Source organism: Triturus cristatus, chromosome 6, assembly GCF_964204655.1.
Source record: "Triturus cristatus chromosome 6, aTriCri1.1, whole genome shotgun sequence".
NCBI lineage: Eukaryota > Metazoa > Chordata > Amphibia > Caudata > Salamandridae > Triturus > Triturus cristatus.
The window spans coordinates 1,544,665,323-1,544,683,051 of NC_140589.1; the positions used below are offsets into that span (position 1 = coordinate 1,544,665,323).

At 48.3% G+C, this 17,729-nt stretch overlaps 1 protein-coding gene across 2 annotated transcripts in view; it reads left to right on the forward strand.

Annotated features, from left to right (window-relative positions):
• The window catches only part of MACROD2 (mono-ADP ribosylhydrolase 2), a 2,183,495-nt gene that overhangs the window by 102,054 nt on the left and 2,063,712 nt on the right, over positions 1 to 17,729 (forward strand). For both annotated transcript variants that reach the window (XM_085612704.1, XM_085612705.1), the window contains exon 2: positions 1,337 to 1,495. In XM_085612704.1, coding sequence (XP_085468830.1) covers positions 1,337 to 1,495 — 159 coding nt within the window. The remainder of the gene's footprint in view (positions 1 to 1,336; positions 1,496 to 17,729) is intronic.

A 17,729-nucleotide genomic window follows, 5' to 3' on the forward strand; every position in this document is an offset into this window, starting at 1 on the left:
AATTGGGTGAATTCTACAGGTGTTCCATATCTTGAGTAGATCACACCAGTGCTTTTTTTGCTGATGCGTCTCTAATGTTAAATAGTTTCACGAGCAAAAGCATTATCTTTTTCAAATCAGGAGGACACACACTTTCTACTGCATGGGTGCTGACTTTGCTCCCATGCACAGGTGTGCACAACACAGATGTGCACAACAAGCTGCTTCCCCTTCTGTAATACCAAAATGTCTATTGCATTTCCTGGGCAATTTGTATAAAGTGCCCCATTGTTCTAAACAGTAACCCTGGGCGTAGGACTACGCTACGCTCGTGTAGTTTGCACAACTACGCGTTGCGCGATTTGCACAGTGCAAAAGCGCGTAGCGGGCAGTTTTTGCTTGCTCGTGGACCTCAACGTCAAGTTGGCGACCGCGAGCGAGCAAAATTACATTCCGGCGAGACTTTTTCCTCGTTAGCGATCAGCAACATCAAGTTGCCGATCGCAAGAGTGGAAAATAAACCTCCCGGAGAGATTCTCAACGCGGGGAGGTCAGGTTTCTCATTGCGAGTGGTCATGTATGGTCGCGACCACTCGCGATGAGAAACTACCTGTCCGCGTTGAGAAAGATGCCGTTTGCAATGGTTGCACAGTGCGGACAGCATTTTGCACAGTGCACTACGCAGTTCGCGTAGCTTGCGTAGTGCGAAGTGCACTTCGCGTAGCTACACGTAGAGCTACTACGCGAACTACGCCCAGGGTACTAAACAGTTGATATGCTCAATGCTAGAGTGGTCTGATGAAGACACAAATGTTGGTCTCAGCACCACGTCACCAGTAATTCATACATTCCCTTCACACACATGCAATACTTGTACACTATAGTCCATTGTAAAGTCACGTCCTTCTAGGCTGCCTTCGACTCCTGGATTCCTGTACCCATTTAGCTCCATGCTTCCATAAATTATAGAAGGGAGATCTAGTAGTGACGTAGCAGCCTGAGGACAATACAATGCAAGGTCAACCCTAATGCGGTTTTGTCACCACTCCTGAGGGTTTTAATTAGAGGCGGACTTATTTTGCCAAAGCGACATCTTCCCTCTGATTGTTCTGTGATGTGTACTTTCACAGTGAACAACGTAAAACATGAGGCAACCAAGGTAAAAGCAAGTGGCTCTTTGTCAGTTCCTCAGGAGTACCTACTCCACTCTGCAGTGCAACCATTGTTGATAGTCCTGGGATAAGGGTTTCATCTCAAGAGCCACCATTAGTTCGCTCATTAATGCACGACATGAAATAAAAGTAAGCGAATGTATTTGTCTTTCCCATTCACCCAAACTTTTTTTTTCCCTTTATAGAGCGACTGCTGAAAATGACATTAGAAGAGAGGCGCAAAACATATGTAAGGGATGTTGTCCCACTGAAGGACATCATGACATGGATGGAAGAAATGAAATCTAAAGGCCAAGGTGAATGTAAATCGGAAGCTTCTGAGGTGTGCGGCAGCAAAACACCAGGTATTTGTTACAACCATGGATTTTATTTCTATTTAAACAGCTAAATATTGTAACTATGTTTTTGTCAACCAGTGTGTTTGTTTGTCTAGGTTTGCCTTCAGTGATGTTTTCAGGCAATGATATACATAATTGTACTTTTTTCACTGTCCCTGCCAAGAATCTACCCAGCCCATGCTCTCCATATCGCCTTACAAACAGTTTGTGATGTGTATATTGTATTTTGCTGTCCGCAGCACCCCAGAATTGATCCCAAATATAATTAAGTGGCACTATACTGCTGGACCTATTCATGATGTGTATGTCAAAATTTGTTATCGTGCTTCTAATGGATTTTTGGTATTAGCGATATATACCTCTGAATGTATATGCTGAACAGTTCCCAAAAACCATGTACTTTTTTTATTTAAATACAAGAATTTGATGCTATCTGAGACCCTGACGAAATTTAGTTCCGACATGGATCAGTTGTGTAAAATGACATGATTGGTGAAGGAGTCCTTCCTGTTTGCACCAGTATCTTTACTGATGAGGAAAGATATTGATAATATTCACTATGACAACAGTGCATAGATGTTACTTATCTGTCTCATTACATTTATTTTACATGGTGGCGGCTGGCTTAGACGTCCCCTGGTTTTACCTCTAGACTATGCCCCATAATCTGCAGTGTGATTTTTTTGTTTTTTGTTGGGGTGATTGACCTGGGGTTGAGCAGTATTCTTTGCCTGTGGTATCATCAACATTGTTTAGTTAGTAGTTTTTGCCTTGCATTGTCCTCCCTTTTTGTGGTCATGGAATGTTGGTAAGTGTGTGATGAATAAAATTCAAAAAGGTAATCTAAGGTTAGTTTTTATTTCCACTGAGTTAGAATTACAGCTTTGTATCTGCAGACAGTTTTTCATGGTAGATAACTACAGCTAATTCAAGTCTTTAATGGCATATGTGGATAGCCTCGGGTAAATGGTTTGGAATAGGTGCAATTTGCTGTAGCGTTATCACGCAAAATTACGGCAACATTACGCAAGATTATGCAAATTGCATAATCCAGCAGTTAGTGCTAGTTTCTTTACCCTAGGATGCATTTTGCGCTCTGTTCCTATGCTCTTGCAGTTGGCATTTTTGCCCCATATTACTCTGAATGACGCAAGTGGCGTAATTGCCAGTGATTTCACATCCCAAGGGTAACCCAATGAAGTGATATCAAAGGTGTTGCAGATGGGGTTGGGGGTGTGCCGAAGTCCCAAGAAGATGGTGGTTTATTGATGGATCCCTTCGCTCCCCATGCCATAATCTCCTTAAAATCCTGTCCCCAGGCAGTGATCAAGGACTGCATCGTATGTTAAAGTGTTGCATTTGGTGTCTTTTGTTTTAATTATTGAGATTTCTTTTTAAACTAAATATAAGGACCCTATTTTAAGATGGAACGTGGTGTAAAAAGCTGCGAAAAAATGCACACAAAGTGTGAAGTGCATTATTAAATAGAAAAATGAAGATTACTTAACAGAACTACTGGAAACTTTGAAGTAAAGCATATGGAGTGTCAAGGTGACCAGTGGCTGTTATAGACATGATAGTTATCGGTTGAAGTGTAGTAGAATCATAATTAAATTTAGGCTGCAGAAGACCTTGGATTGGATACTAAATATCAATGAAATATATACTAAAGCGTAGACAAAATATTTTGGGGTTTGCATAAGTAGGCCTTTGCTCCGATTGTGCTTTTTATTTTTTTGGACAAGAGATAAATGGTGATTAGAACAGGTAAACCTTGATGCAGGATTGTGCAGTATGGTAAATATGAAATACATAATCCGTGTCTAGAAGGTTGTGTTTGAAGGTTTGATAGATCATCAATACTTTCAAGCAGTGTTCTTGGCCGGGCTGCACATCAGAAACATACAACCCTTCCTCTCAAGTGCCTGGCATCGGGAGAGAGATTCACAATAGCCTGTGGTGCCCATCGGACCAACCCTGCACCAGGTGTATACACGCCTGACTCAGCGGGTGCTCCTCTAATAAGTGGAGCCCAAATTCTCATTCACCATGGACTCTTAGTAATGCACTTCAGAACCCTACTTCAGATGCCTATAGTTGCCTAACCTTTGGTTTGTGGATGACTAAGAACAAATTGTGTGTGAAACTGAAGCCCTTTTTGCCATCTGTTTAGGAGAACAGTTCTCATTAGCACTGGTACTATGACTGTGCTATTCTCTGTGAATATGTAGCCAAGCTCCCGTTTCCTAATACTTGACCCTGAAACATCAGCAAAGATCTGCCAACCACTGTTTACATCAATTTGGGAGGGAAAGAAAGTACCAGACAACTGTAACCAAGGTGGTGTTGTCAAGATTCCAAAGAAGGGGGCATGATCAACTGTAACAACTGGTGTGGAATCATCTTCTGTCACTCAATAGTAAAATCCTGACAAAAATCATTATACAATGCATTTCAGATGCAGTAGATGAGCAGTTAAGAAAAGAACAGGCTGGGTTCTGCAAGGATAGAGGATGTGTTTAATCAGATCCTTACTCTATGCAGCATCATAGAGCAGTCCACGGAGTGGCAAAGAAAACTATACATTAACTTTATTCGTTTTGAGAGTCTTTGACAGTATTTACTGTGACAACCTTTGGCATATACTGAGAGCCTATGGCATATTGCAGCAGATAGTCTCCTCGTCAAGAGGTTCTGTAATGATTTTACCTGCAAGGTGGAAGAGAGTGCATATAGCTTCAAAGCTGAAACGGGTATGAGACATGAATTTATGATGTCAGCATTGATCGTCAATCTAGTCATTAACTAGGTGATGCCACGCACAACAGAAGACCAAGCCAGAGGCTTCAGATGGCCCTTCTTCTCTACACTGAAGGACCTTGGCAATGTGAATGACAAAACCTTGCTCTTTCACACACTCCAGCATATTCAGGAAAAGATGTCTTGCCTCATCTGTGCACAGCAAGAGGGCCTGAAGATCAACACGAAGAAATAAGCCATGATACTCAACATCCCAACACTTTCACCAATCAAGGTGAATTGAGATGATTTATCCATGACTGAAGAGTTTGCCTTAGTAGACAGTATTGTCCGAGATGGAGGGGCGGGCAGTGGCATAAAGGGTGGCTAAACAAGGACATGAATGCCTTAAGGATGCTGAACAATGTGTTGAGGTCATCTCAGAACAGCACCAACACCAAGCAGAGGCTTTACCAAAGGCACATCATTCCCGCACTCTTATGAATCCGATTGCTGACAATGACTGAAAGTGACATCCCTGAACTATCAACTTTCCAGTAACCTGAGAAGAATCTAGGGCATTTTCTGGCCATAAACCATCTGTAACCAGGGCCTGCTCACCAAATGCAAGCAAGAGAGTATGGACACCATCATTTGAAGTACAAAATGGTGAATAATAGGATAAACAATCATTAGACTCCATCACAAGAACAGCTCTCCACTGGACCCCAGAAGACAAAAGAGAGGCAGGCCGAAGAACACCTGGAGGGAAACTGTGGAAACAGAAATAAAAACCCTTATCCCCACAGCTGGGGCACCGTAAAACTGTCCCAAGACAAATGGAAGTGGAGATCCTTTGATGCTGCCCTGCTTGCCAGCCGGCTTAACGGCTAGTAAGTAAATAAGTATATTTGCAGTGATTTTTGATAACCAAAGATTGCACTTCCAAAATTACTCCCTCAACCTACCTTGGATTAATACATCTGTTCTAAACTTAATCGTTGTGGTTTTATTCAACCATCTCCTGCCTTCCCCAGTTTTCTTACCTTCTGCCTTCCCTCTCCTACATCCCCCCCAAACTTCTCTTGATTTTTCTTCTGAAGACATCGGAGTATTGTAGTGTCTTTCAGACTCCTTACTTCCTCACTATTTGTCCATCTCTGTATGAAAGAGTCCCTGCCTTCTTTCACTTGTTCCCTCCTTTTTATTCTTGGTGGATAAGCTAGTTCTCGTTTGTGCTTTAAACATAGTATCAGTGGGTTCTCTCCATGTGTTATATATATATCATTGATGTATGCAGTTAATCTCTCCAAAATTGCTATTTTATGCTGTAGATATCAGAGGCCTTTCTAGGCAGTGCTCTTATTCTGGTAAACCAGGAATAGGCACTTTAACAGTGATAAAAGGTGTGCGAGAGGACTCCATTATTATGCAATTCTGATTCTGGATGTCCGAATTATCTTCTTCTTTAGATGGATCTGAATTTTTTTATCCTGTCCACTAGAGAGCGTTACCCCTCCACCTCAGTTTTCTAACAAAGCAATACCATCATGCATTCTGTTTTCTGTACTAGCCATAAAGTAATTCACAGTTAGTCTTTCTGTTGTATACTGATTCTGAGATGTTTTCTTTCCAGAGCAGAACATCTTCCTATTATCTTTAACTCATCTCCCACCTTCTTCTTCTTCTTCTTTTTTTTTTTTTTTTTTTTCTTTTTTTTTTGGAAACCTTTATTACAGATTTCAAGAGATATACAAGTATGGGCCTACAACCTTCAGGCCGGCCGCTAGTAGACAGTGAGACCATGAAACATATTCATAAACACAAGCAGCAAGCAGTAAAAAGTCCCACAGATCAAAAATCATTTGCGGCCACATTGCCCAAACATCCCAAATGGCGGTTTCATTTTAAATGAAAAAACGAGAAACAAACCCACAAGGCGGCAAAAATCTAGGCAACAGTATGTGCTCCCCTCGGGAGGGCTCTACCAACCTACAAGAATAAGAGGGTGGGAAGGGCAGGGGCAGAAACAAAGTGGTTACAGTAACACAGAATCAAGAGAATGTGCAGACTAGGGAGACAGGGCCGCCGCCAGGTCGGGCGTCAGTGGCGGGGTACAGATCCCGCCGCGGTAGGAGTTCCAGGGGCCCCACACCTTTACCCATTTCCCAGGCTTACCTCTCGCCACATACACAACCTTTTCTCGGAACATACACCAATCCATATTTTCCTTCCATACCGAAATCGTGGGTGACCTCTGGGAGCCCCACAATTGTGCTATGTCACGCTTGGCCACCATATATCCCAATGTCACCCACCACGTTTGCGTCACCATATAATCAGTCGGCTCCCACACATTCAGCAGACACCTCCTAGCCTCGGGGAGCAGCGCAACATGCGTGACCGCTTGTAACACCTCATGCACACCACGCCAGAATCGAGTCACCTCCGGACATTCCCACAAAATGTGGAGGAAGGTCCCTAACATGCCACACCCACGCTTACACATCCCATCCACCGCGTATCCCATGCGCATCAGGCCCGGTCCCGTAACGTAAACCCTGTGGAGTATTTTGAGCTGGACGAATCGAAGGCGGGCCGGTATGGCCACCTCTTTCGGGGAGGCCACCGCAGATACCCAATCCTCGTCGTCCAGCTCCAATCCATCAGCGACCCATGCCTCACGGAGGGCGGCCAGCAGTCCCGAGCGATCGTTGATGAGCTTTTTTATAGATCAATGAGATAGTGCCATCCGGTACATGCCCATCTAGCACTCTATCCTCCAAGGGGGAGCACTCCGGGATGGACGCGACCTCCGGGAACACGGAAGACAACGCGTGGCGAACCTGTACATACCGGAAGTACTCCCTGTCATGCAACCGGTATTCCGCTTTCAGCACATCAAACATTTTAAATCCCCCCTTCGTCCAAAGATCGCCCACCCTGCTAATGCCAATCGCGTCCCACTTCTCGAAGCCTTTCGTCGTCCACAAACAACCCAGTCGTTCAGAGGCATACAGTGGCGTCGCCCGGGTCAACCGATCTTTCCACCCCATCGCCGAGTTTGCCGCATGCCACACCCGTACCGCGACCCGTGTCGGACCAGTCAAACGTGCGTCGAGCGATCTAGAGTAGAGCGCACGATTGTAGTCGCCACCCGGCAACAACAATTTGTCCATTTCAAAAGCCGGATTAAGGGCGGGCCCATAAAGCCCGTGGTTTATCGCAGCCAGCTGGGAGGCCCAGTAATAACGTTTGATGTCGGGGAGGGCGACCCCCCCCCCCCCCCCATCGTACCATGGGAGCGTCAGCTTCGCGAGGGCGATCCGTGGCCTCCCATCCCAAAACAGTTGGCGTTGCAGACCCTCCACCTCCCGAAAGTAACTAGCCGGAACGACATCCATCGTGTTTTGCAAGGCATATAAAAACCGTGGCAGCGACATCATCTTAAACAGCGCCGCCCGGCCGAGCGGCGAGAGCAGCAAGCGCCTCCAACGCGCCACATCCGCCTTCAAACGTTGGAGGGGGGGGGAGTAGGTTCTGTGTGTATCGGGCCGCAGAATCCAGGGTAATAAAAATACCCAGATACTTAAATCCCTGTTGAGCAACCTGGATAGGACAACCCCGCGGGAGGATAGGGGCCTCCCCTGAGAGGACATATACACAGGATTTAGCCCAGTTGATGACTAGGCCTGAGTTACGGCCAAAGGAATTCAGCACATCCACTAACACAATCAACGATTCACGCGGGGAAGCAAGATACAAAAGAATATCGTCCGCGTAGAGAGAGACTCGATCCTCATACTCAGGAGTCCATCGGAGACCACGAATCGAAGGGTGCCACCGCAGCCACTCCGCCAGGGGCTCCAAGGCGAGAGCAAAGAGGAGAGGCGACAGCGGGCAACCCTGTCGCGTGCCCCTACCCAATTCAAAAGGAGCCGACACTCTACCATTCACCACCACCTGGGCTAGCGGTCCGGAATACAACAATTTCACCCAGCCAATAAATCCCGGGCCAAACCCAAACTTCTCCAGCGTCGCCCAGATATATGGCCACTCAAGCGTGTCGAATGCCATAGTGGCGTCCAGGGACGCCAAAATGGCCGGCTCACGTATGAACGGAACCCTCGAGAGCACCCCATGCAGACGCCGCAGGTTAAGCGCGGTGTTGCGATGAGGGACAAAACCGGACTGGTCCTGATGGATCAGGTCGCACACCACGCTGACCAGCCGATTAGACAGCACCTTGGCCAGAATTTTGGGTTCCGCATTCAAAAGCGAAATGGGCCTGTAAGAAGTGACCCGATCACGCGGCCTCCCCTCCTTGTGAATAACCACAATAGTGGCTAGACGCTGGTCCAGCGGGAGGGAACCCGCCGCCCGGGCCGCAAGGAACATATCACGAAGATGCGGCGCCAATGTATCCGGCCGCAATTTGTACAATTCAATGGGAAGGCCATTAGGACCCATGGCCTTGCCAGAGGCGACTGAACGTATGGCCAGAGCGATCTCCTCAGACGTCGGAGTCGCGTCCATCAACGATTTATCCTCCTCCCAAAGGGAAGGCAACGCAATATCTTTAAGCAGGTCGCGGGAATCCTCTTCCGAGCGAGAAGATACCGGGGAATACACCCCGCGAAAATACTCTGCGAAGCAATCAACAATTTCACCCGGATCAGTAACATACACACCCTCCACTCTCTCAACCAGCGGAACAACTCGACTCGCTCTCTCCTTTTTATCCAGCCACGCGATCAGTTTTCCAGCTTTATCACCCATATCATACAGTCGCCCCTGCTGCTCCCTACTCAGGCCCCTGGCCGCCTCGGTGACTAGGGCCTTGTAGTCCGCTTGTTTGATCCTGAGAGCATGCAGTTTGTCGTCCGTGACACCACAATCCAGGTCACCCTCCAACTCAGTTATCTCAGACTCGATACGGGTCACCTCCTCCCGCTCACACCTCTTGGAGTGGGAAATGAGGGACAGGGCCTTCCCCCGGAGTACCGTTTTGAACGCCTCCCACAGAGAAACAGCAGACGACACTGATCCCACGTTATCTCCAAAATATTGCTCAAGTGATTTAATCAAATCTGCGCGAATCGCGGGATTACGCAGGTACCAGGGGTTGATCGGGACCACCCTCCCCTCCATCCCCGGGACAATATCAAAGTGCAACAAGAGAGGGGAGTGGTCTGAAATACCCCGAGCAAGATGCCGCACCTCCCCGACCCTCCCCGCCTGTGCCGCTGGCATCAGAACATAATCAAGTCTCGAAAGACTACCATGAGCCCCGGAATGAAAGGTGTATTGCACCTGCGCAGGATGTTTTAGCCGCCAACAATCCACCAGACCCAGGGTATCTAAGAGGCCAGACAACCAAGTTTGGGCCCGGGGGAGATCCCTGGGTGGGTGACGATCCTCAGTTCCGGAGACCACAGCATTAAAATCCCCACCAACCACTAAGATACCCTCCGGCAGCCCAAGAAGAAGGCGCCCCAAATCAGCAAAAGTAGTCGTCTGCAACCCCGGCGGGACATAAACAGAAACCAAAACAACTACTTTACCCTCCCATCTACCCACCAGAGCCGTATATCGCCCCCTGTCATCACGGAGCACCTCGTCAACCTCCAACGGGAGCGAGGTTTTAACCATAATGCCCACACCCCTCGAACCAGAGGTGAAGCCCGAATGGGCCACAAGGCGATAGCCCCGCCTATTCATAGCACAGAAGGAGTTACCAATAAGGTGTGTTTCTTGCAAGAACACAATATCAGGTGAAATCCGTTTTAAGAACTGCAGGACCACCCCCCGTTTTATCCTGTCCCCCAGTCCGTTAGCATTCCAGGAAAGAAGTCTCAGTCCCCTACCCCCCATCACAGCCAAAACCAATCTGTCCCCTCCCAGAGAGCACCTTGAATAGAACACAACAATATGTCTGCCTTGTGGTACAAACAAACAATATCCAACCCCAACCCAACATTCCAAACAAAACTCCCCCCTCCCTGCACCCCTGCATGAGCCCAAACAGCCCCCCCAACTTGCAGTGTGCCTGTCGCCCCAGCATGAACTAAACTACAAAGACCCCCTAGAGGAGGAAAGAGAACCCCCTCGAGACACACCACAACCTCCACGGGAGGGGGAGCAAAGCACGACAGTCAAACCCTGAGCACAGCCGAAAGGTGGCATCATCAGGAATTAGCCCCAGTATCAATACCGCTGGCCCGGTCCAGTGGGCACTCTCCTCCCGCGGCCCCCACACCCTCTCGATCATGTCCCCTAGGCAAAGTGTCCAACCAGTCCCCGGCCGTCTCCGGACAGTCAAAGAAATGAGAGCGACCCTCGGACTCCACACGCAGTCTGGCCGGGAAAAGCATGGCGTATTTCAAGTTCATATCTCGGAGCCGCCGCTTAACGCCCATGAAACCCAGCCTCTGCTTCTGGACCGCTTGAGTAAAGTCAGGATAGAAGTTCACCTCCACGTTCTCCAGCTTAAGCGGCCCCTGCACTCTAGAAGCTTGTAAGATCGCATCCCTGTCCCGAAAGTTAAAGATACGGGCAATAAGAGGCCGCGGGGGAGCGCCGACCTTCGGCTTGCCACCAGGAACTCTATGGGCCCTCTCCACCGCAAAGAATTTACTCAAACCTCGAGGCTGCAGACGATTAGAAATCAGATCCTCCACAAAGAGATCCGCCGCCAAATCCTCCAGTCCCTCTGGCACCCCGATAATGCGAACGTTGTTCCTCCGGGCCCGACTCACGGAATCCTCCAGTCGCCGGCCTGTGAGCGCACTGGCCTGCCGGAGCCGACGTACCTCCGTCTGGAGGGCCGCCACCTCAGTCGTGAGGCCCGACGCGGTGTGAGCCAAAGAATCCACCCTGTCATTTGTCTTGGAAAGATCTGCCCTGACAAGGTTAACATCGATGAGAACCGCGTCGAGTTTGTGCGCCAGGGTATCAAATTGTTGACCCACCGAGGTCTTCATCTCCGTGATGGCGCCCATGATGTCCTGCAAAGTCAGATCCGTCGGCAAATCCGGGGCATCTGCGGGGCACTCAGGGGACTTATGCGACCCGCCGGTAGAAACCTTCGGCAGGGTATAGCGATCCATAATGTTGGCTTGAGTTGCAGCGCCACGCCGGGTCGATTTGGCCTTTGGCCTCTCGCCATCCTGCTTCGTCGCCATCGTCCTGTATCCCGTACACCCACGAGTCCTACCGCGGAGAGCGAACAGTCGAGGCCAAGGACCCCAGAGGTCGCCTCAGAAAGGCGGAGCAGGTCCCCGCAGGGCAGGCAGGGTCCCCCAGCGAGGCAACCACCACACACAGAAGGGCCGTGATCCCACTCGCGACAATGGCAAGAGGGCGCGAAAGTGAAAGTGTGGGGTACGCGACTCGCCAGGCTCGTCCCGCCGTTGTTGTTCACTTCTCCACTGGATCACCCCCCAACTCTAGTCCGGGGTCAGGAGAGGAGCAGGCCGCAAACTTCAATCGATGCCCAGCACGGCACACGGGGTCCGATTGAAATACGGAAAACGGGTACCACCTCGGCTCAGGTTCACCAACACAGTCCCCTCAACCGAATCAGGATGAAGACAGGATAAATGTAGGAGGTCGCGGAGGTCCTCGGGAGCCTCGCACCTACGCGGCCATCTTGGTTGCGCGCATCTCCCACATTCTTTATGGTTCATCACTCAATACACCTTTATACATAGTGCCTGTGCAAGTGGTAACGTATTGTCTAAATTGTGCTTTTTCCCATGGGCCTCTTGTCTTTATAGAAAGGTGCAAGTTACAGCGCTTAGCTAGCAGTACCTATGTCTCTCATGTTCCTGTTTGGAGAATCTTTTTTTATGCTATTTTGTCAGGCTGTAGCACACTCATACAGAGTTATGTTATGTTAATTGACATTTGTAAAGCGCTTAATACCAGCAGGTCTCTAAGCGCTGAGAGCAGAACTACGGGATTGCCAGGGTGGGAAAGTATTGCGAGCATGAGCATTAGGCCCAGGCTTCCGTGAATAAGAGGGTTTTTAGTTTCCTCCTGAAGGACAGGAGACCACTTTCAGCACGCAAATCACCTGGCAGTCTGTTCCAGATTTGAGGCATGAGAGTGGAAAAGGCTCGGCCCCCTTTCGAGGAGTAATGGAAGCGTGGGCATTTTAGTAGACCCAATGTAGAGGACCTAAGAGTGCGACAGGGGGTGTAGGTTGTCAGGCGTTCCTTGATATATTTGGGGGCTTGCCCAAACAGGGCTTTGTGTGTAATGCAGAGGCCTTTAAATTTGGCCCTCTGCTTGATGGGCAACCAGTGTAGTTGTTGAAGTAGGGGGGAAGCCCGAGAGTGTCTGGGTAGTTTAAAGATCAGTCTGGCTGAGTGTAATCTGTGTGCAGCTAAGAGGCCACTGCAATTAAAAACAAAACTTTACCCAACGACAGATGGCAGGTCATGCATACATCAGACAGGCTAAATATAGTCCTTTTGTACTCCTATAACCTTATAATATACAACATAAACTCTACTAGACCAATACCAATCACTGGCAAAAGAGTGAGTAGGTGGAGGGGGTGGGGGTGGGGGTTGGAAGTTGGAAGGAACTGGGGTGGCACGGGGTTGTGGTGTGGCACGGGGTTGTGGTGTGGCACGGGGTTGGATAGGAGGCACAATCAACCAACCTGAAATCACACAATATAATACTATGTAGACTCTCCCCCAAAGCTCAATGTTTCCAGGATATCAAAAACCACAGCTGGGGTGCCAGAGTCTGGATGAGGAATGTAGCAGACACATTTCCCTGAAGCTCCAATCGTGGTGTTATGGAGTGCCCCCCTATGAATGAGGAGCATATCTGTATTTTTAAACTATTGTTTATTGCATTTTCCCAAGTACAAAAGAAAAAATAATAACGGGACAAATCGGAGCCAACATAAACATACAGGGATACACTGTTCGTGGACAATCTGTAGCGTTAGGATGAATAATGTAGGGGTCAATGTTTTAATCACACACGTAGTCAGTGCAGCTCTGTTACATATTGATTACATTCATTTTGTTTCTTCAGGATGTATACGCAGGTAAGATTGGAGTGGGTGCCAAATATTTTTAGGCATAGAGGCAAGTTGTTGCATGGAGACGTAGATGTCACTAGTGGTATCGCAATAGATTAGATCCTTTATCCAAGCCTTACCCGATGGGGTTATGGGGCAATTCCAGTGTTTGGAAATTTGCCGTTTGGCAAGAAGTAGGGCAATAGCTGAAAAGCAGCGCACACCAGGTTTAAGCGACTTCACATAGCCCAGCAAAGCTATTAATGGGGAAGGGTCAGTTCTGATTCGACCATCAAGTCGAGGTAGCGAAATACTTCACTCCAATACGCTAGTATCGGCGCGCAGTTCCATGTCATATGGGCAAAGTCTGCAGATTCCATAGCATATCTAGAGCAGGTGTGGGATTTGGTGGGGTCCATTTTTGCCAATAACCTAGGTGTAATGTATGCCCTGTGTATGTATTTGAAGTGCAAAATCTTATGGCAGTGTTTGAAGGAGATAAACAGGGTTTGTTTGCAACAGTAGGTCCATGTTTTATCAGGTAAGGGGTGGCCCAGGTCATTTTCCAAGCCACCAGTGCCCCTACGCCTACTTGTGGCCTAAATGTAAGAGTCAAATGGTAGAGCCTAGAAACCAAATGAGCACCTGAAGTGGAGGTAATAATGAGTGAAAGTGGGAGGAATTCTTCCTGTTCTTCAGTAGATGCTCGCAACGCGGCTGTCAGTGAAGTGCCTGTTCTATGCAGCAGAAACCTGTCCATGTGGGATACATCCCGCCCCCCCCCCCCCCCCCCCCCCCACATGATCTGGGATGGGACGCACTTGGGCGTTGTGGAAAAGCTGTCCGAGAGTGTGTAATTTGCACCGAGTTGAGGTTCTTTTAGTCAGGGTCTCCACAGTCTGGGAGAGCCATGGGTTGTCTAGAAGCGGTATGTGCGGGGAGTACAGGAGATCAGAACACAGTATCGGTATAGCCTTGCCCAGGCCCTGAATGTTGTTTGGAGGGTCTGTATATCAGAGGGTGAACTAGGTAGACCGTGAGGCATAATAGCTGAGAGTGAGTGGGGTCGAGCCTGGGTCCACTCCAGCTTTAAGTACAGCAGTCTGGTGTCAGGGTGGTACCAGTAATATGCTAAATGTGCCTGCACCACCAGATAATACAAATAGAAGTCTGGGACACCGAACCCACCGCATTGATAGGGCATTGTTCATGTCTGCCAGCTTATGTGCAGCTGTCTTCCCACCCATATCAGTCTGATGAGCATCCACAGTAATGTATCCAAGAATTTGGAGGTAAGCGGAATGGGAATATTAAGAAAGAAGTAAAGAAATCGAGGGAGAACCACCATCTTGATAATGGTAATTCTTCCAGCCATAGACAAGGGAAATTTGATCCAGTTTTCGATTTGCATCGACAAGCGGTCAGCAGCAGGTCCATAATTGAGGTGAATCACCTCTGCTGCACTGTTGTGTAAATAAACTCCAAGAAATTTGAGGGGGGGTCATCGCACCATCGTAGAGAGAACTCGAGACTAATGACGTTGTAGCATCCGTTAATAGAAATATTTCAGATTTGGCCCAATTGATGACAAGTCAAGAAAAGACCCTGAATAGCACGAACTCTCGGGGGAAAAGGGGAGGGAGATTAGTTTCAGGATCCCAAGCGAATAATATGATATCAGCATATAGTAAAGCCAGCAGGGGGCCTTGGTGAAAGCAGAGCCCTCGCTGCGGGTGCCGCTCATGCAGATGGTGAACCAGAGGGCCCATTGCGCTAATGAACAGTAGTGGTGACTATATAGACAGCCTTGTCTGGTTCCCTGCGAAAGCTTGAATTTATCAGAGAAGCCGCCATTTATACGGAGTCGGGCACCAGGGTTCGTGTACAAAAGGCAGACCAGGTCGGAAAAGTTTTTGGGAATACCAAGTTTCCACAGTGTGGCGTAAAGAAAGAGCCACTCCAGGGAGTCGAATGCTTTGTCAGCGTCTAGTAATACTGCAGCTACCGGAAGTTCAGGGGTGATCTGGTTGTTTACTGCAAAGATCGTGCTAAGATTCACTGATGTGGAGCGATTTGGGACAAGCCCAGTTTGATAAGGTGATATAACTTTAACCACTAATAAGGAAATACAAGCCGCGAGCACTTTAGCAAGAATCTTAGTCTTGGTTCAATAGAGACAGGGGCCTATAGGAATCGCAGCGCAATGGAGGGTTACCAGGTTTTTAAAGTAAAGCTATGATGGCCTCTCGCATTGTAGGGGGGAAGCACGCTGTTCTCAAGGGATTCCGCGTAACCTTCCAGTAAATGAGGGACAAGCAAGGGCTTAGGTGCCTTATAGAATGTGCCAGACAACCCGAGCACGGGCTCCGCTGAGCTAATCGATGCCCTGGGATATCTCATCTGCCATATATGGGGAAGACCGAAATTGCTGTTGTCCGTCCTAGAGCCAGACCATGGCCACCTCAGATAAATAGTCAGGAAGTGCGTTATCGAGGGGGGGGGGGAGCGAGTGGCGTATAAACGGGTATGAGAAGAGAGCTGTAGTGATTTCAGCCCCGCTAGTAATTTAAGCGCAGTCTTACATTTGAACCTGTGTTATGTAGGAAGACTGATATTGAGGGCGCAGCAGTCTAGCCAGTGTCCGCCCAGGTCTTTCCCTTTCCCCATAGGCTCTAGCCCATGCATACTTGCCCAAATAGTTGGCCCCATAGGCAGCAAGCTCTTGAAACTCCGCAGCCAATCCCGTCCTTTTGTGCAACGGAGACTGGGCACCTCCCTGTGAAAGCTGTGCATTAAGGTCTCTTAACTGTTTCTCCACCCTCTCAAGGTGCAGAGGTATGGACTGAAGAAACCCAAACTGTTTGGCGATACAAGTTCCCAGGATGCCACTATTTCCTCACTAATCTTGCTTCGGAATACGCTGTCTTGTATAGCCTCCTCTGGGAAGCGCCAGGGTGAGCACTAGCGTGTAAAGTCAGGAACAGAGAGAGTCAATAGCACTGGGGAGTGGTCAGACAGTGTACGTGGAAGATGTTCCAGGGAGAGTGTAGCAAATGAAAGGGTGAGTGACAAGTACCAATGGTCTATGCGGGACCATGTCCCGTTAGAAGATGAGTAAAAGGAAAATTCTTTACGCAATGGATTGCAGACATGCCACATATCCGCCAGCAGAAAGGATCGCCGTGTGGGGTTTAGTGATTAGTCCCGTTCCCTTTGTGTCCAGAGTATGATTTAGTGTGAGATTAAAGTCCCCGCCCATTAGAATAGTGTCAATGCCTAGCTGGGAGATATGCTTAGCTATACTGGGAAAGAACTCTGGTGAGTCTACATTGGGAGCATAAATGTTTACCAGGAGTATACTTTTGGTTCCTAAATTTCCAGCCACTAACAAATAACGGCCCTCAAGGTCTGCAATTGTCTTATGCGTTCTAAAAGGTAATGTTCTATGAGTGAGGACACACACCCCCCTTGAATAAGACCTATTGTTTTCAAAAAGGCGGTTGTCCCCCCAGTTAGATGCAAATTGGTTAGCAGAGATCTGGGCATAGTGTGTCTCCTGCAAGAATACCACTTGGATATCGTGCCGGGGAAGATAGGCCAGAATCTGTTGTCATTTTCGAGGATTGTACAGGCCTCCCACATTCCATGACATACACCTCAATCCTAATTACCCAGAACTCCCAGTCGGAGGTGTCATGTAATCTGTGTGATTGTGTATGTATTGGGAACAGTGCCTGAAAGGGCCATAAAATGGCCAGCTTGCTCATCAATGCCCTGTAGGAAAACTGTCATTAACATATAACCAATAACGTCCCATAGTCCCACATCGGAAAACAACCCAGTCGGTATTTGGTGAATCCCAACATTTCCCAACAAACAGTAGGAGATCTCTTTGGGGGGAGGCAACGCTCAGAAGAGATCGTCAACACCATCCACGAATGTATGTCATCTTAAATTGCCCAAGGCAGCAAACACTACAGAATAGAAAGCAAAAGGGGGAAGAGCGAGCTGCAAGACCAGTCTTAAAATTGTTCAAGAGGGCCACCAGCCAATACCCACCATTAATTTGTATGTGACGGAAGCCAGCCAGTGGATCAGCAAGGCAGAGGGGAGCACAATAACCCAAGTTGTAAGTTTGTTCCTCAGTTCCGAATTTACTGGCTAGTGGAAGTTGAGCATGATGGGCCCTTCCGTCCCCTCTCCCCTGAGGGAGGCAGAGTCCACTCGGTGTTGCTTCCAATAATCGTCCGCTTCGGCAGGAGAGTCGAAGATATGTGTTTACCGTTCATATGGATTCTCAATCTTGCCGGGTAAAGCATTGCATAGCGTACTCCCGCTTTCTGTAAGGATTTTTTAATGTTCAGGAATTTCCGGTGGGCCTCTTGCACCAAGGGGCTGAAGTCCGGGTACAAAGCAAGACTCATTCCTTGGTATTGGATGGACTCCCTGTCCCGAGCC